At 41.1% G+C, this 20325-nt stretch overlaps 1 protein-coding gene across 8 annotated transcripts in view; it reads right to left on the bottom strand.

Annotated features, from left to right (window-relative positions):
* Window positions 1-20325, bottom strand: part of Pcnx1 (pecanex 1) — a 144090-nt gene that overhangs the window by 44787 nt on the left and 78978 nt on the right. For 5 of the 8 annotated variants that reach the window (XM_021179162.2, XM_029484750.1, XM_021179163.2 and 2 more), the window contains 4 exons: window positions 9015-9105; window positions 7594-7651; window positions 5784-6001; window positions 3206-3359 (listed from right to left, as the gene is read on the bottom strand). In XM_021179162.2, coding sequence (XP_021034821.1) covers window positions 3206-3359; window positions 5784-6001; window positions 7594-7651; window positions 9015-9105 — 521 coding nt within the window. The remainder of the gene's footprint in view (window positions 1-3205; window positions 3360-5783; window positions 6002-7593; window positions 7652-9014; window positions 9106-20325) is intronic. The other 3 variants (XM_021179164.2, XM_029484751.1, XM_021179165.2) reach the window with 1 other exon arrangement.

Genomic DNA, 20325 nt, shown 5'->3' with positions numbered 1-20325 from the left:
TGAGAACTTCATTTCCCCGAAACACACCCTCAGCGTGCTTCTTCCCCACGCCCACCTCTCCCAGCTCTCGGCTCGCTCGCTTGCTCGCTCACGCCCATCTCCCTCTTGGTGCTGTTCTTCCTGCTCACTCACATGTCTAATAAATAGGCAATACACAATAAACACGCAACTTAGGTGTGTGTCTTGGGCACCTAACTTTATATGTGTACGTATCCAACATGTGTGTGTCCAACTATGTGTCTGTATCTATATATATGTTATTCAACTATATATGTGTGTGTGTCTAACTATATGTGTATATATGCAAATATTTTTATGCATATTAGAGAAAACCTGTAATATTTATCTGAGTTTGGTTTATTAACACCTCCAGTTCCACCTGTTTTTCTGAAAAATGACATTTAATTTCTTTCTTTTTTTGAGGGGCCAAGAAGACAGGGTCTCCTCTATATACTCCTGGCTGTCCTAGAACTCACTATGTAAATCAAGCTGGCCTCAAACTTAAAAAAGATCTGCCACCATCAATTCATTGCCTCATGGAGGAGTGAAAATGTGTGTGCGCATGTGTGCACACATCTATCTCATTTTTAAAATTCTTTTACTTTTTGAGATTATACATTTCCCTCTTGTAAATCCTCCCTCCAATTCGTACCACATACCCTTCCTTGCTCTCTTTCATATTCATGGCCTTAAACATTTTTCTGTTACATGCACATGTGTATGTGACTACATATATATTCCTAAGTAGAACATCCTTGTCTGTGTGATGTACATGTATGTTTGATTTCAGGGCTGACCATTGGGCACTGAACCACCAATTAGGGGCTCCTCGCTGGGGAAGACTGTTCCTCCCACCCTCGGCATTCCTTAGTTGCATACAGTTCTTTTTGTCACAATCAACTTTTAAAATGCTCTTTAAGTGATTTCTGTAAATGTCTCCCAACCAAGAAATTGTGAACAATAATTCCAAACGTGAAGCCCAAGCTCCAGGCACTGTCTCACCAGAAGAGTAAGCAGTGCACACCACCCCTCACTGTTACTTAATTTAGCCAGTTAATAACTTGCAACTACTCAGATTAATGCTTTAAGACGATGTTCAATAGACACATCTGCCTTTCTGCTGGCTCTTTATGACTTGCAAGCCATATGTGGGATATGGTGACCGCCAGTCCACTCAGGAGATATACAGGAACTCGGCTGAGCACGGAAGTCCTAGTTCCAGCTTACTACAGAGTGGTGACTCAATTTATTATCTGCTTGTGCACACCAAAACAATCAAAGGGATCGCTGTGAAAGCCTGTGAAAATGCCCTAATGTCCTCATATGATTTCTTTTCAAACCAGACCCTCCCCAAGCCTAGCTCATTCCCAGTGGCATACAACACACCCCTCCTAGGCCAGTCCATCACTACCTACAAACCGCACCGCACCAAGCATGCCCAGTTTGCCATCTGGCACCTGCCCTTGGCTGCACATGAGCCTGGGTGACTTTTCAGTTCTGCCAACCTCAACTCCTTCTGAAACTCTAACTCCCGCCTTCCTTTTTCTGTTTATGACACTACTATTTTTCTAGTCAGCTACTTAAAAAGAAAGTCCCGGCAGCCCTTCCCCTCATTTAACCACACTAAACCAAAAGCAGTGGACAAAATTAATGGAGCAAGGGACACTAGAGCCAGAAAATGACTTTGCAGGTTAAGATGACAAAGAGATCAAGTGGCTGAGGGAAGGCCAAGCCTCAGAAGCAGCAATTTTAACATGTCTGCCACAGTTAAGCAGAGCCCTGACTCTAATTCTTACTGCACAAGCAAAGAAACCATGTCTGTCAGTGTCTAACAGGACTGAAGCCTGCAACACATGTGAAGCCTTCTCATCTCTAGCAGGACATAACTCAAATAATGGACATACAGCAATAAAAGCTGCTTCCCTGGCAATAATAGAAACCAAGAGGAGGGCCGACAAGGCCCAAGGGAATTCTCACAAAGTCAGCAACCCTTGAGTAAAGAAGCAACAACAAATGAGCCGTGTGAGAAGCATGAGCCACTGGGGCTGCGCAGTCACGGCGCAGCACTGAGGATGCGGAACTGGAGGACAGAATTAACAGATGCCAAACAATGACAGAGAGTGGGGCTGGCAATTCAGAAACAGCAATAACCTAGATAGTTTTCTTCAGACATTAGCTACAAACATACAAAAATATCAAGCCAGCTGAGAGCATCAACAGAACTGAAGCAGCAGCTAGCAGGCTGGGGAGGGTTCCTTCCACACAGCAGCATATCTAAGGAATATAATCTAGGTAGAATCAGGCATGCTGACTAAAGGGAAGGGAACACCCTATTAACAGGCTTTAGGCAGATTCTCCCATTTGCTTAAATGCTTACAACTGACAATACAGGTACTTCTGGCCACTATTCAGTCAGTACCAAAGGGACATCAATATTCTCTTTTTGATGTCCCCTAAGAATAAAAACTATCTCTACTTTTTGACAATGTTATCCACCAATGAAAATTTTAATAAATCTCACCCACAAAACAGAAAGCTCAAAGATAGGAAAAGAAAGCTTAAAATGCTGGTAAACTGAACCAAAATAAATCTCAAGAATGCAAATTCTTATTTTTAAAAAAGATTTATTCTATCTATCTATCTATCTATCTATCTATCTATCTATCTATTATATGTATATGAGTACACTGTAGCTGTCTTCAGATGCATCAGAAGAGGGCACCAGATCCCATTAGAGATGGTTGTGAGCCATCATGTGGTTGCTGGGAATTGAACTCAGGAAGAGCAGTCAGTGCTCTTAGACGCTGAGCCATCTCTCCAGTTCCACAAATTCTTATTTTATTTTATTTTATTTTTTCCGAGACAGGGTTTCTCTGTGTAGCCCTGGCTGTCCTGGAACTCACTCTATAGACCAGGCTGGCCTCGAACTCAGAAATTTGCTTGCCTCTGCCTCCCGAGTGCTGGGATTAAAGGCGTGCACTACCACGCTCGGCACAAATTCTTATTTTAACAGTGGTTTTTCATTTAAAGAATTAGTTTTTAGTAAATTCAATTTACATACAATTACTTTTTAAAGTTTACACTCTTCTTTGGACTCTACATAATCCAATGTAAACCTCCATGGAAAATAAACCTAAAAGTTCTCATCCTGTGGCAAGTTGGTGAATGGCCTTAAACACAGCATGGAAGGCAGAGACACTAGTACCTTGAGTAGTGAGTACTGGCAGCTAGCGATCACCAGGCAGAACTGGAACACCCAGATGTCTCTGAAGAAGCCTTGGATGAGAAGGATGGACCCCAAAAAAGCCACAAGAATAGCCAGGACAACAGCTAATATATTCTCCAGGATCTCACGGTTTCTGTGGATGGAAAATTAACAAGCAGGCCAATTGTGAGTACAAGAAATTCATCAGGCTGAAAAACGAAGGCATCTCTGTAAGGCCTGCTAGGTTGTACTTAGGATGTCTGCTCTGAATAACATTTCAGATTATACAGGAAAAACCCCTACCAACTGTGGACGCGATACAGCTGTCCTATGCCACTTGACAGTGGAGTGCCCTCTACATAGCTGTCCTATGATACTGCAGAAATGGAGTGTTCTCTAACATGATCTCATACCATCTTCTCTGTAAGATATGCTGTAAAATAAGTGGCCAATTTGGATGGCAAATAAAGTGACATAGGAAAAAGGTTGAAAAGCAGACTCTCAAGGCTGGAGAGAGGGCTCAGTGTTAAGAGCAACATTTCCTATGTTGATAAATCCCATTATCAATCAGCTTTTTATTCATCCTGGTTTTTGTGCCAAATCTTGTAAGTTTTCTATAACGTTAGGACAAATCTTTTGTGTCACATAATTTGCTATCTTACGTTCCATATTAATGCTTATGACTGACTGTGATTTAGTTTTTGTGATATGGTCCAAGGTAGGGATTCATATGGAAATCTGCTATTTTTAGTGCCAACTCTCCACCACTTCAGTGATTTGCACAGTATTTAAATTAACACTTGGGCCTGGAGCATTCATTCTCTTAGAAAAGTTCCTAATGGTAACTGCCGTTTATTTAGGTGGATCTATGATAATTATGTCTTTTAAGGCAGCTGTCCTTTTCATTTGCTATTGTCAACATAATGTCACAAAGCTGTTGATATTGTTCTTACTGCTCTTTAATTCCTAAGGGATTTGTAGCAACATCAAGCCTCACAGGTCATCCGGTGTCTCCTCATCAGGGAGCTCCAGGTTGCTCAATTTCAGCCTCTTGTCCCCTTGATTGTCTGCTGTGTTCTTGCTTGTCCTTGGCTAGGATACGTGCTTACTTGTCTGGCTTCCTAGTGCAGAAGCAAGTCAGAGATTTGAGGTCTTCCTCCCTGGGCTTGGGCAAGCATGTGCCTTGGGCAGCTTCTTCACATTGCTTCTGTTTAGGTTGTACTGGTTTCTTGACTGTGCGTTGATAACATTCCTATAAAACACAGTTTCCACCATTTCTTCAAGTCTTCTCTCTTCTTGTTGTTCCCCAACACGCCCATTTTGGTTTGATGCTCTTGCTACTGCTGCACTCTCCGTGGTCCTTCAGACATGCCTGCAGCCACACTAATCCTTTCTACAAAGTTTTAACTGTCATCCCACCTAACAGTTTTTAATGGCAACACTGCAATATTCAACTCTGTATGTTTGATTTGGGGTGTATTTTTCTATCTTTCATGTCTCCACTTAGTTTTTCAAATAAACAGAATACAGTTCTAATTATTTTAAAATCTGTATCGGCTCACAGTTAACATCCCTACAAATTATGGGTTAGCCTTAATGTATTCCTTTCCCCTTCCTCACTTTGCAAAGCCGAGCAGATGTCAGTCAGTCGTCAGTCTTTACTTGTTGGGTGGTCTGTACTTCTGGATTTCTATCAATCTTGAATCTGTATGCTTCTTTGATCCCCTTGGGTCTTGCGCTTATGACTTGTTTAGTGGTCTGAAGTAGTGTACAGGAGGCTAACGCTGTCACATGTTAAAGTGCGCTCTTCCTAAGCAGACAGCTATTCAGATGCATGAGCTAGTCATGGCCTGCTGAGCATAAGAGAGCCGGCTACACATCTCACCGCTCTTCCAACAGCTTCTTTCTATGCTACTCTGTACTATGGACCCAGGACCCACAGTTTCACCACTTTATCCCGAGATTTACACTGAATTTTATGTTCTCCCTCCCTATGTCGCCAGACTAGGAGCCCGAAACCCACAGAGTTGTGGTGACAGGATGTGCACCATCAACCCCTCAGGCTCACTGTCTTTTACTGAGTCATCTCCAAGGCTTTGTCTACCTCTGTTTGTTTATAGTGAAGGTAAATCCAGTATTGTTCCTACTTGTTGACTGGAAGCAGCTACTGGTCAGCAAATCTGAATAACCAAGCCTGTCTCCCACTAAGACACTAGTGGTAAAGGACACTAGTGGGACAGGGCACTAGTGGTACAGGGCATAGCAACAGGCTCCCTCTTCCAGCCCTTAGATTTGGGATCATAGTACCTATAACCTTAAGATTATAAAACACTCCATAAACTCTTTTAAGAATCAACTCACATTAATAATAAAAACATATCCTTGTGGAAAAGAGCATTTAATGGACTTAAAAGAATTAATGTTTAAAAGCTCTGTTACTGTAAGTCTGCTCTCAAGAGGATGAAAATAGAAAGCGTTGTCCAACATGATTTTCAGGTGAAAACATAAATAGCTAATTAGGAAGAATTCAGTTTAAGAATCTTAACCCTACATCTTTAAAACCATGCTCCGGTCTTACCTATCAAACAGTGCCAACAGAGTGAGTCTGTCAAAGTTAATGCCAATCCACAGCTGGGGCAGGATCCAAAAGCGGTAATAGTGTTTAACTTTTTGGGCAGCTTCTTCTGTGGGGCCATAAGTGGCTGCCAAGTCAGGGCTTAGGTCAATGTCCTGCTGCTCCAACAGATCTGTGTCAATGGTCAACAGTCTATTCAACCGAATCTGTGGGAGAGAAAGCTAAAAACATGCGAGAACTGAAAGGGTTAAATACTCCTGAGTTCCGCAGCTTGTACATCACATAAGCCCCCAATTCTCTATTTTTCACAAGGAGTGCATTCCTTGTGAAAGTTCCATGATGCCTAGAATCTACAGAAGGTGGCAACAGGAAGCAAAACAAAACAAATTTGCTCAACAGACCTTCAGGAAAGGTGTTAACACAGCTGGTGAGGCCAGCAAATGCACTCGCTGTGGTCACTGGGTACCTCCCTCTTCTGTCATATTTAAGCCCCTTTGCCATTAAGGTATGACTCGGACTGCCAATATAAGTCTGAGCCCTTAGCTAACACTTCCCCCGCCAGCTGCATGGTGGGCATTTCTGATTTTAAGGTCCTGTTGGTGCCAGCAGGCTCCTCACCTGACACTACACAGCAGAGTACAAACTATTTCTTAATTTTTAACTCTTCTATTCACCAGCTCTACAGCCGCCCTTCCTTCTGTCAAATGTGCTTAACAGGCAAGGTCTTTACTATTCAAAAGCACATGGAACAGTCAAGGAAAATTGCTGGTCCTGATATTTAAATATTGATTGATGCTTCTCTAAACATTTTCTTATCGTCTATCCTAGGGTTTCACAATTCTAGCACTATAGATGTTTTTGGCAAGATAGTCTTTGTCATAGGGGCTGTGCCAAACACTACAGAATGTCTCTCAGCATCCCCGTCCCTGTCTCCTGCTGACAGTGGCACTCCTCTGGTTGTGTGGAGGCATGTTTCCAGATACAGCCAACAACCCACTGGTGGAAACCACTGCTCTACGCTCTTCACACCCCCAGTCTTAGAAGTCTGCTCACGACTCACCTTCAAGAAGCCACTAGACAGACCGCCTCAGACTAAAATCCATCCAGGGCACTAACAAGGATTCATGCATTTTATGCTTTCCAACTTAAATCATATGCACTGTCATAGCAAAAGCAGTGTTTTAAAATCCTCATTCTGTCTCACACAAGTCTCATCTAATCATGTTGTTCCTGAGCTTTCTCTCAACACATGCAGTACTCAGTAAGTGAGCTCACAGTCAACAGTTTAAGACAACATCAAACTCTACTATTCAACGTGAGCCTGCCCAGTAGCACAATAGATGGCCTGGCAGGTTACAGCACTTGCTGCCAAGCCTGAAGACCCAAGTGTGATCTCCAGGACCAACTAACTCCCTTGAGTTGTGTCTGACCTCCACATGTGCACGTGTTCTCATGCGCACACACACAGTCCACACACAAAATAAACAATTATAAAAATGGAGAAGCACACAAGAAGAAAAAGTACAGCACAAACAGGTTAGACAATGGTAAGTGGTCCTTTTCAGACCTACAAAATATCAAGCAGTGTGACTCTGACCGCCCCCCCACCCCAAACACACACACGGGGCTAGCTGAAGTCTGTGAGGTGCGAGATCCAAGGCAACAAAACAAACGGGATTTTGTCAGTTCCCAACAAAAACAACATTTTGTGATTTCATTAATTTGAGTGATTGGGGGGGGGGGCAGCTATATAAATGAACTTTTCAGATTGAATCTAAAAATGTATCACATTATAAGAAATTAAAATACTTACCATATCATGTGGATAAAATCGAACTGAGGTAGAACTTGATACATGAGAATCCGTGTCACTAAAATAAAATGAAAAAGACTTTAGGGAGTAAAGAGCTTGCCAAACAGTATTTTGTTTGTCTGGTTGGTTTCTAAATTCAGTTAACAACTGGACAGTATTTATACTAGCTTCATTCTTCCAAGTAAATACCAAAGATCAAGTCTTCATTTCTGTAAGTGCTGAGCCAGAGCACTGTGATAGCACCTAAGTTCAGCCTGCCTCTCCAGCTGACTCCAACAGTGCACACAAACTTAGTCAATGATACAAAACAGACTGACATGTGCCGATACAGTCGTTTGGATTTCAAAACTTGAGACTCTACTACACTCACAGTGCAAGGGACTCCTCTCCTACTGAATTCCTTGGTGGTAACCCCCAGCCCCACTTTTCCATTATCAGCTAACCTTCCACTTAGTAATTTCTGCCAGGGTGGACTCTGAGATAAGACTAGATCAACAGTTAACCTGAGTGACTGTAAGTTCCATTGGTTTAAAAGGCACTAGAAAAATGAACCACCAAAGTTACATTAACAGATACACACAGCCTATTGGTGGAGTCCTAAGAAAGAATCAAATGGCCGTTGTGACAAAGTGAAATAATTAATCATGGATTCAAAGCAACAATGGGAACAATTAATAAGGCTATTTTTTTTTTAGGAAAAAACATCAATATGCTTTATACTATAAAAGAGTATATTATTTAAATATCTAATTTATTTGTTTTTTTTTTCTAAAATTTTTATTACCTTACAAATTTCTTCCTAAAAGGAAAAACAAAATTATTTAATGGAAGAAAACTAACTTTTGAGTCTAAACTTCATTGTAGCTATTTTTTTTTTCTGTTAAGCTTTTTATATCATGTAATATAAAGAGGACATTGGACATCAGTTAATCTGGAACTGGGCAAACTCTATCCCATAGGCTTTAATGAAAATTTTTACTTAATTTTTAAATACAGAATAACTTACATTTTAAAAAGAACACTTTTCCCCACAACAAAACAGAAAAATCAAAACAAACAAAAAACACCCTTAATTCTGCAGAAATGAATGCCTTATGGCAAGTATTAAACTTGATATAAACATTTCCAAAATAATTTGTATCTCACGTGGCAGCTTACAGTTAAGAACAATTCACTTTATGTCTGAAAATGAGCGAGAGAGAGCAGACAGTATGTGCTCCGACAACAAGACAACTCATTTGAACAGGGTGTGCATAGCCATCCCACGACATATACATCTCAAACATCATGGTATACAACAGCAGGGTGTATAGTGGTTTTAGCCATTAGAGAAAAATAAGTTTAAAAACAAGTGTCTACATCTCAAAAGTTAAACCTTAAACACGTGAGTCACACAGTCGGTCTGACATCTCCACACCTACCAGATATTGGACGCTCTTCTTGCTGCTGGTTCGAAGTTTACCAGTGACATGTCACAGCCGCCCGTCTCATAGAGGGTGGACGAGAACTTACCTAGCAAATGAACACATTTTGACAAGAGTCATTAGGCTAGCCGGGTCTCCTTTATGGCATACTAAGCTTCCTAACGTTTGTATTACAAGACTCCTACAACCCCTCTGAAAACCACAGTCTCCACGCACTTGGGAACGACATGGTAAAATGGCAGCGTGTGTGCTCAGTATCAAAAGGAGGAGGTTGAGTCCGCTCCCTTCTTCTCCTCAACTTAGATAATCATACGGACGGATGAGTTAATGTTCCAAAGCCACCTTGACGTGAGTGGTCCTAGCAAAACTTTACTTAAAGTTTGAGACAGTTCGAACTTCACGACAACAAAGTGTTTTTTTTCAGAAGAAATGAAAAGTGAAAAAGGCTCAAAGGAAGTTAATATTGGTGCTAATTAAACCACTTTTTAACATCACCAGTTATACAATGTTTCCACAGGAGTTGTATAAACATTTGGGAGTGACAGTTGTTACAACCAGATAGTTCTATAAAATCTAAAGGGATTAAAAATCAAACTAACTAAACACATAAGAATTAAAACCTAGCTCTCGGAGGTTTCGCTCAACCCCATGCCTCTTCCCACAAGTCCCTGCTGCAATGCCCTGTAACCCACAAGAGCACAGCACTGCCTAGGCCGCAAGGCCCTCCTCCCACTTGACTGTGACGACACCATCTAGAATACAACAGTGCCTCTCTATATTTGAAAACAAAAGGAAAAGTAAATAAAATGAATAGAACAAGAAATAATAGCACAAAAGTCCAGTTGTCTTAAAACAAACTCCACTTTATAAACTAGTTCCTACTAATGGGATTTTAAAACCCAGACCCCACTTGAAATGCCTTCTTGAGGCTGTACGGAGGCCTAACTATGGTGGGGAGGGCACATAAATAAAGCAAGGTACATGTTTAAGAAACCAGCAAGATAAGGTATATAATTGGCAACTACATCGTCTCGTCAAGGACCCGAGAATTCATGAGGTTTGCTGAGAAGCTGGAATAACCGGGATTCTACAGACTGTACCTAGGCTGGCCTGGAGCTCCCTATCTAGTCAAGGATGACCTGGAATTCCTGATTTCCTCTTCTCTAGGTCCACGGGTGTGTGCCTCTATACCCAGTTTACACAGTGCTGGGGCTGCAACCCAGGGCTTTGTGCACATTAGACAAACACAGGACTAGACTCTGTACTTCCTGGGCCTAAATATGAACAATCTTTAAACAAGTGTTATCTAAAATTGCTTTCACAATTTCATATATACATGTATTATACACTGCGTTCTGATTAATTACACACAATATCAAGACTCTTAAAGACTTACAGAACATTTTAACTATAATTTAATTTTTAACAGGACCCCATCTCAAATAGTAAATAAGACCGCTTTATTACATTCTATTGGTCACAAGATAAAATATGTAAAACTTTACTTTACCAGTATACTGTGTTTCAGAATAATATACTAAGTCAGAGAAACAGTTCTATGAAATACTCATTTCAACAGAAACAGAGGAAAATAACTCCCCACATGTTCAGTAAAGAGCAATACGGTGACGGTGGCATGTCCCAGTGTTTTAACTATTAGAGCAAGTATAAGAAGAGAAAAATACTCAGTCCATGTGCTATAGTTTCACTTTTAAAGTGAACTATGAAGTATATAGATTTCCCAAGACTGTTTTATCTCCTGCTTCAGTCAGTCCCAAATAGTTAAAAATAAAAAAAAGTATTAGTGCCCACAAATGGGACAATAAAGCTGTCAACCTGCTTACTTCCTACTGAAAATTCCCTCAAGTAGAGTAGTGTGAGTTGCAGAAACTGCTATTGGAAAAAAAGCAAATAAGCTCTGTATGTCAAGTTCAACAAGAGGGAATGTCTACACTGTGTGTAATGCTCAACTGGGGGGAACGTCTACACTGTCCCAAGCCAAAACCTGCATGGATTTCAGAATTCTGTACTTAAGAGTTCAAATCACTGCAGGATTTCCTGAATATCTAAACTTTACATAGAATTCCAGTAATGTGCTCTGCTCTCCATACATTTACAATACAGTACCTCTGCACAAGCGTCACTGGGAGACGCTATCTTTGTGACTTTCAAATGAAGCAGTGAAGACCATGAACTCATTTTGGATGCTATGCTTTATGTGTAGCTATTTAATTTTCAAAATATGGAAATGATTTCATTTTAAACATAAAGAATGAAACTTTTCTAGAACTTGAAATTTTCAGCACTTTGGTACTTAAATGTGTTACTCTGAATGTCTCTATATAAAACCAATGATTTAAAGAGTAATACCATTTAGTTAGGAATATAAACATATAATATAAAGAGAAAAGAAGGCCTGTTTTTCTTTTTAAAGGAAAAGAGGCCAAAATTCATGAATCTGAGAAAAGGGGGGATACGTAGGAGGGGCTGCAGGGAGGAAATGGGAAGAACAAAGCGATGTAACTAAATTATAATTGAAAATAGAGTAATAAAATTTAGATATTTAAACAGAAACAAAGTATGTCTTAGAAATGAGGCCACCAAACAGGCATATATCTCCAATAGTACTGTGCTTCTGGGGAAGCTTAGCGTGTCTGCCTCCCCTCCAGAAGGTTCAGGACATGTTCAGGCTCTTAGAGTAACATGGTACACATCACAGCAAATCATGGAAACCACATTCATGATGCCCTTCTAGCTTTCTGCACAGCAGCACTCCTCTGCAGTCTATCATTGCACAGAGCAACTGACAGCATGCTGCGAGTGCCTCACTTCGTTCACAAGATAAACACACCAGGGAAAATGTACTAAAGATAGATAGCGTAAGGTTTCAGTGAAAAACTTATTAACATTTCAATGCATTACTTTGATAATCTAGCAAAGAAAGATCTATCCCCCAAAAGACAAGAGAACGCAATACTACCAATGTTTATAACTGACATATTCAAATCCAAACTCTAAACTCAAAATGTTCTTATGACTCCATTTAAAATATAGATAGCATTTCAAAACTGTCAAATTGCACATTCTCTCTTAGGGAATGGATATAAGCCAGGAGGAGAGCAAAACGTTCATGCAGTGTGCCTTCTCCATTTGAACTGTGACTATAAACAAATCAGAAATCAACTGCCAGTTCATAATTAACCATGTCTGAAAGGGTCAGCCTGAGTCAGAAAGGAAAGCAAACAACTTAAGACCAAATACTACAACTGTGATTTCTGATCTGTAAAAATTATATCATCCACAAGGCATTTTCTAAGAACAAAAGAAAAGTTACTGCATCTGGCATCTGGCATCAACGAATAATGCTACTGCCAACAAAAACTCAACTGGTTAATCATACACCATCTTTTCTGAGTAGGAAAGTTTTACAGCAACTTTAGGGCAGGGCGTGAGCCACAAACAACAGAGACCTAATGTCTAAGGACTAAAGTCAGAAATGTCAGAGCAGATGTTCTAACTAGCACTGGCATGACGCTCCCAGACATGGGGCAGTGTGGGAACTCTCCAACTTCTTCCATCTGTAGGACACGCACCACAAGGTGCACAGCACACCGAAACCTTCAAACCCCCTAGATATCCTTGCTGCTCCCTTTACACGCCTGCGTGTTCTGGAAGGAGGAGGCTACTCAGGCAGATCTCTTTAATCCTCCAGGGACCAACAACAAAAGAGCTGTTTTATTTTCCTGAAACCTTCTCCTTAGAGTTTAAGCCTACTCATCCTCCTGGGTCCTCCAAGTCTGAGCCTGATGTGAGGTCTTACTAGAGCCTCCTGCTTAAGAAATACTCCTCTTAGGGCAGAAAAGGGCTTCAGGAGCTGAGATACATGGAGGGTAGTTATCTAAGTGGTTTGAGAAGACTTTTGGGAGAACCACATACTCTCAAACAGTAAGTACTAGCGCTTACTTCTGGTCCGTTAAGTACCATGCTCCATCTCACCATGACTATTGCACCTTTAAGAGAGAAGGTTTTATGATCAGCTATGACCTACTGAATGGCACCTCCTTAATACCATGAATGGTGACTCTCAAGTCTCCAAGGTAACTGGAGTTTTCACCCAGACAGAAATGGATCACTGTACTTCAGGCTAATGGACTTGTTTCTCCCCACACCAGGAATCATCAAACTATCTCTATGAGGAACCAGATAAAAACATCTCAGGATTTGTAGTCCTGATATGCTACCGTCAGAATACGGTCCAAGAATGGAGCTGTTCAAAGACCACTCTGTGCTTGTGCGAAAACTCCAAGAAAACAAGGCAAAGTTTTGTGACCTCAGTTTCTTCAAAGACATGGGGTGTGCTTTCCTGGCCCTCCCAGATGCATCAGATAGGAGCTAACTGCAGATTATTCACTACAACTAGGTACTGTTATTTGTTTATATACCTTTAAGAAAAAACAAAACAAAACAAAAAAAAATGTGAATTAAAAAAAAAAAGTTTCAAAGTAATTTGCTTCCATTCTGCAGATGTGACTCATTTCCAAATCAGCACAAGCCATGGTAACTAATTGGAAATGATATAATTAAGTAACAAAAACAGAAAAGAAAAAAAAAAAGAGAAAAAAATATAAAGAAAAAATTCTAGTGAACATGAAGTGGTAAGGTATTTGATTCAATGGCTACTTCACAAGGAAAGCAAGCTATGTCACTGATATGTTGATAATAAAGTGGCCCTTCTATCACGTAACGTGGGAATAAAGCAAACCGCAATATGAAAAAACTGCTTGCCAGACTTGCTTGGCTTGGAGCTGCGTTTCTTTATAATGCTTTAGTAGGAATACTGTACCTTGAATACCAGCAAACTGATAAAGAGAAGACCTTCCTCACTCTACCAGTCTTAAAAGCACTTAGGAGCTTCCACTGATATTTATACTGCTCATTATTCCATTAAAATCTGATCTTAAATCAGAAAAAAAAGAAAGAAAAAGAAAAAAAAAAAAAAACCCATGTTTTTGCCCCGTGTGTGGCTTGCTTGCTGTGTGCAGCTTGCCCCTGCAGATTGTAGGCTTTTTTCGTGTGACTCCTCTTACCTCTGAGAGTTAAATGTAGTTGGCTACTGCATGAGACTTTAGTTGTCTCATTTTCAGGCTCATCTCCCAGGTCATACTGCCAACTAGAGCCGTAAACACTCTTATGATGTACAGGTCTGTCACTGTAGTGTAAAGTCAACACAAAACATAGTTTTTCCTTATTTATTTACAAAATTAAGTGTCAAGCTGGACTAAGCCCACAGGCTGTAGTCTGCTAACCTGTGCTCTTCCTAGACGCCGAGTCTTAGGCTCCTAAAAACCTTCTAAACTTAATTCTTTTTTAAAAGGTTTCATTCTCAATTATGATGTATACGTGTGTGTGCTGCGCGTGGGCTTGAACGCTTGAGTGAAGAACTTGTGAAGGCCAGAAGAGGGCATCAGATCTCCTGAGGCTGGAGTTAGAGACAGCTGTAAGCCACCACATGGGTGCTGTAAACCAAACCAGCATGCTCTGCAAGAACAGTTAAGTGTTCTTAAGCTGAGCAGTCTTTCCAGCCCATCCTCCTGGAAAGAGCAATGCTGTGACAGGGCTTTAAGAGGGTGACAAAGAGGGCAGATGTGAGAAGCGGTTTTAAAGGGGCCTGTGGGGGACACTGGACTGCATAGAGACCTAACTGATACGCTTTGCTGAAAGGGTCCCGTGCTCGGTTCCGACTTGTCTCATTTTGCAGTTAAGTCTCCACTCTTGCTCCTCGATACCCAGGTCAGCTGAAGTCTGCAAGGGACACACACAGCTCAAACTGCTCTTGTGCCATCACCTACTCACGGATTAGTTCTGGTGGCATTTAGGACACATAGAGTGGTCAAGTAAACTAAAAGGCGAGCTATGTAATAGAAAACATCTGCAGCTTGACAAGTGAGTTATATTTAAATATCAAGAGATCCTTACCCCTAAACACTAAGAGGACCAACAACCTAGTTTTAAAAGATGAGACAAATACTAAGATATTTGTGTTATATGTATGCCTCCAAACAATCATGAGATGCCTGTCACACACTTCAGCCACAGTAAGATGCCATCGGGGTTAAAATTATAAAGGTCAATGACAGCAAGGCCCTGACAAGGATGCAGAGCTGGTTTGTTGCTATTGATGCTGCTGGTGGTGTGTGTGGTGTAGCTACAGCACATTAAGTGTCTTGCTGTGTTACTCTCTGCCTTATTCCTTTGATATAGGGACCCTCACTGAACTCCGAACTAGGCTGGCAACTTAACCCCCCAGTGACCCTCCTGTCTCTGCCTTACACAGTACTGGGGTTACATGTGCTTTTTACATGGGTGCCGGGGATTTGAACTCAGGTCCTTGTGCTTACACAGCAAATGCTCTTACCACCTAGTCATCTCCCTAGCTCTAATCTAAAAATAATAGTTAGGGTTGAGATAGGTTCAGTGGTTGTACTCAAGGCATACTCAGAACCCTTAGATCAATCCCTAACATCACAAAACAGAGAACCAGTTCAAATATTTGTGAACAATATCCATAAACTAGAAATTACCCAAGTGCCCATCAACAGGTAAGTAGATAAGCCATACACAATACGCTCACTCCCACAGTACTTCAATGAGTAGTCTCAAGAACAAACCAATACAACAAGATGGACCCAAGAGATGCCTCATGGAGAACTCAGCTCAAGAGGCCACACACATGGCCCACTGTATCTGATCCAGAAGAGAGATGACTTCAGTGACAGAGAGCAGAGAAATATCTGGGAATGCAGTGGGAACTTATGTTGAGCAGGAAACTGCCAGAAGACAATGGGGCACAATGGCTCATGCAGAGCCCAAGGGGCTACACACCTGGAGCCATCCCCCCAGTTTTTGCCTTGTTACTGACAAAAGGCACCAACCCTTAGACTGGCTACAGCCTGGAATGTTTTTATCCTCAAATTCCAGGGCTCAAATGACCTTCCCATACTAGCCTCCTAAGCAGCCCGGACTCCAGGTGTCTACAGCATGCCCATGTGAACTTGTGTTTTAAAAACTTGATTAGCCTAATGCTAACCGGTTTTTCAGAGCTCAAAAAGAAAAGAAAAAGAAAAATGGACACACTTTTTAACTCTTCTGTTACAAAGCTACTTAGAACAAGTGAGGGTTAAAGGCATCACCCTTATGAAGTGTCAGCCTGTTCATGCCTGCATAGCACCTAGCATGCTACTGCCTGGAGCTGGCGGGTGCCAAATGTATGTGTACATGTGTCCTGGAGCACACTGTCCTGGTGTATACGGGCAGCTTCCACAGCAGTCCCTGCAGAGGTGGTATGACTGACCTAGGAATGACATTACCCTTTACGTGGAGATAGCATTCTTATAACAACTTGGTACAGAAATGCTCTTGCTTTATGGTAGTGCATTAAGTTATTTTCCTTTGCAAGTCATGCAATAATGCATTGTTTGAAAGTTGCAAGGTAAATCGCAAAACCCAAGTTTTTGAAAAATGTCAGAAATCAAGATTAATTTTATGCACTGGATATCTACCATGATTCTATATTCCATGCTACCTAATATAACACTCCAGGATCTTTGATGTTTAAGATCCTGGAGATGTCACAATTCCTCAAAACCATTTTTCACAGCACTAGAAACTTTTGTGTTCACATTGGAAATGCATTTGCAACTTCTCAATTATCTATCAATAGTAAAATAAGATGTTTTTATAAAGGGGAGGGCGTGTCAGAAGAACGTAGAGAAGTAAATTCCCATGGACAGAAGAGGCAAGAACTGCACTGGGTCACACATGGGAATCTTCTGAAGGGGACAGAAATGCTCTAGTTCTCTCTCACCTACAGAACACCATCTGATAAAACTCACTGGACTGACTGTATATGCTAAATGGATGAAGTTTACTGTATCTATATAATATGTTCATAACACTGAGACTGCAGGTGAGTCTCAGTGGATGGATGAGTGTGGAGGTTATTCTCAGTGAAACTCCCACAGGCTCCTACCCAGGGGAATGACACAGGGGTTTGCTTTTCTGTTATTTCATTTTTAAAACCTCTTAGAAGAGTCAGAGTAAGAAGAGTGAGGGCTGCTGCCGACACCCCTAGGATACTCGGTGCCGAGAGCATCTTCTGTTCCTTCAAACAGACTTGATAGACATTTCGGCCCCAGACACACCGATCACTCTCCTCACACATATTGTTCTGAAACTGTTCCTTTCCTAACCAGCTTCTCATTGACAGAACAGACTTATGGGCCAGGCACAGTCCAGTATATAGAGTGCTTGCTGAACAAGCGTGTTGACCTGAGGTCAGATCCCCAGCACCGATGTAAAACTGGGACATGGTGGGATACACCTGTTATCCCAGGGAGAAGTAGAGACAGGAGGATGAGGTGCAAGCAGGGACTCTCTGGCCAGTCAGTCTAGCCAAACCATGACCTTCAGGTTCAGTAGGAGAGAGCCTATCTCAAAACTACAGTGGAAAATGATAGAATCCTATGTTGATCTCGTGCCTCTACATGCATATGTAACTACCCACCCACATCCACCAATATAGACTGACTGAGTTCTGAATATTACCAGCTTCTTTAAAACACTTTATGCGTATGGACGTTTTGCTCACATGTGTGCATGTATGCCTCATGCCCTAGGAAGCCAGGAGAGGCATTGCATTCCCTGGACTTGGAAGTTATAGGTACTTGAGAGCCACCAGTGGGTTTTGGGAATTGAACCTGAGTTCTCTGGAAGAACAGCCAGTGTTCATAATGGCTAAGACATCTCACTAGCCTCGACTCTATCGACTCTTCTGATTAGGACTCGGATTGTGTGAGCTATTAGCCGTTAAGTGGTTCTCTTGTAATGGGAACTTCAAAGGTCTTTTCACAATTTTTCACAATTATGAACAGTGCTAAGGGAATAGGTGCATTAAAACTCATGTATATAAAATCTGGAGATACAAATACTCAGACATTTTGGTCTGTGACACTACCCTGCCCTACAAAAATGACTTTCTGTTTAGTCACCCATGTCTCCAAGCTCTGCCATGGACACTACACTGTCAACAGATGAAAGAAATTTTCAAGTTTGTTTTTAATTTCCAATTCTAAGAATCATGAGCAAGCTTCAGATTTGACATTAATATTTCTTCTTAAAAATGTATTTGGTTTGCGGTGACCATCACACCCCACACTTTGCTCTCCCCCATATCCCTGACCTCTATCTCCACTTAGCCACTCTTCTTTCCTAGTAGGCCAGCGGCCTTCCGTCTACTGGGGCAAGTGTCATTGAGCTCCAGGACCCAGCTACCCTCCTGCAGCGCAGATGTACGCAGACCATGTTCAGGCCACTGGAAGGGAGGCAGAACAATGCGAAAGGTACATATTTCCAAGTCACCAGTGGAAACATCAAGACTGAAGTGTCTCTGACTTGGATTCTCCCTCTTTTCCTGTCTTCTGGGAAATCTCAACAAGCCCAGGAAGACAGTGGAAAACTCAAGAGCCAGGCTATCTGCAGGAAATGGCTCCCATGCCACCCTTAGAAAAACATGGAAATATCATCATTTTAGGCACTGATTTTGGGGTGCCTCCCAAGAATCTAACATATTTTACCAAAGCACTACTCAACTTTAGTCTTAAGCATGTTTAACAATAGAGAGTAGACCACTTGGTCCTGCACATTAATGGCTTCTTTACAATATGTTTGTAAGAGACAGCCCTTGGATCTTCTGTAAAATTCCTGGAGCAATTTAGGTACCCAAAACTCTGTAAAATAATATTCTGTAGCATTTCTATGGTAACAATGATAACTTCTAAATTCTATTTAGGAAATAAAAGGTTAGATGAGTTTCTTATCCCCAGACTGCCAGATAAAATATAAACAACATTTGAGCTCTCCTTACTAGAGTAATTAAGAGCAGCAAAGCTACAGGGCTGTTCACTGTTCTTGACTGATTTCTACTCCAATTCTAATCCTGAAGAATTAACCACTGCTGTGCACACAGGCTCATGGAAAGAGACTCCAGCAAAGTGTTTATTACAATAGGAAGTATGAGGAGACATCTTAATGAGCTTATTGAACAGATTAAATGAATTATAACCTCGTGTTATTTTATTAACCAGTATTAACAATGGTCATTTATCTAGCAAACACAATAATGCCAAGCAATGGCACATTTAATACACACAATCCTTGCACTAAGCCTGGGAGGTGGCATTAGTGTTGCCTCCTCTGATAAATGAGGGAACTGATGCACAGGGAGGGGAAACAACCCACCCAAGGTCACCAGGGTCACACAGCTTGCAAGAGGCAAAGCTCGGAAGACCAACAGCTCTGGCCTCAACGCTCACTCGCACTGATGTGCACACACCTACACATGGAGCCACACCGACACATACTTAAAAATGATGCTATGTTCACAGTGTATCCAGCCACAATGCCATCATCTGAGCCCTTAAAGCATTTTACTAACCTTGTACAGAATGAATTCCATAAGAAAGGCAATGTCCCAAATTTCTCTTTTAAGTTATATTGCTTATGGTTCAGTTTCTAAAATTATTAACAACTATGCATGCTAAGTAAATTTGTTTGAATATATGGATATGTTTATATTTATGTATACATGCATGTCTTTTATAAGCATATTGTACATAAGCACATATTATTGGATGTAAAAATCACATGTGAAAACCTTTTCAATAAAACTAACTAAATCTGAAAAAAAAAGCAAACCTTTGTAAATAGGTCATTTTTAGGGAATATTTTACCTTTTCTCTTTGTTAACACTGTTAGTGTGTGTGTGAGTGTGTGCATTTTATGTGAGGAGTCAGTTCTCTTTGTGGGTGCCAGGACTGCCAACTGTGACAGGAGGCATCTTTACCAGCTGGGCCATCTCACAAGCCCCACTTGGTTTCTACTTTAGTAATGAACTCTTATTCGGAAAAATTATCAAGAGTTTGTTCAATTTTATGCTTGGTTGTTAGTCTAAAACTCTGAAACAGTTCAAAATAAAGCTCTCTACTCTGGCCAATCCACTATCATGGAGCTAACGGGCAATTCTATGTGATTAGTACATTATGCTTGCAGATTTATAAACCCTTTGTTACCAGGAATCTTGGGGTTATATGGTGATTGGAATCATACTATAACATAATGGATCTGCATCTAAAACCTGCCAACTGAAAGCAATAAAGAAGGAAGGATATATGTGGAGCTCTGAGGTTGTCTGTGCAAACCTTGTCTGGCTTTTTTCTTGGTCACTAAGGATCCAAAGCCAAGTCCCCAGCTT

This window comes from Mus caroli, chromosome 12 (assembly GCF_900094665.2).
Source record: "Mus caroli chromosome 12, CAROLI_EIJ_v1.1, whole genome shotgun sequence".
Lineage (NCBI taxonomy): Eukaryota > Metazoa > Chordata > Mammalia > Rodentia > Muridae > Mus > Mus caroli.
Note: the sequence above shows the minus strand (reverse complement) of the source record. Positions and strands in the feature narration are given on the sequence as shown.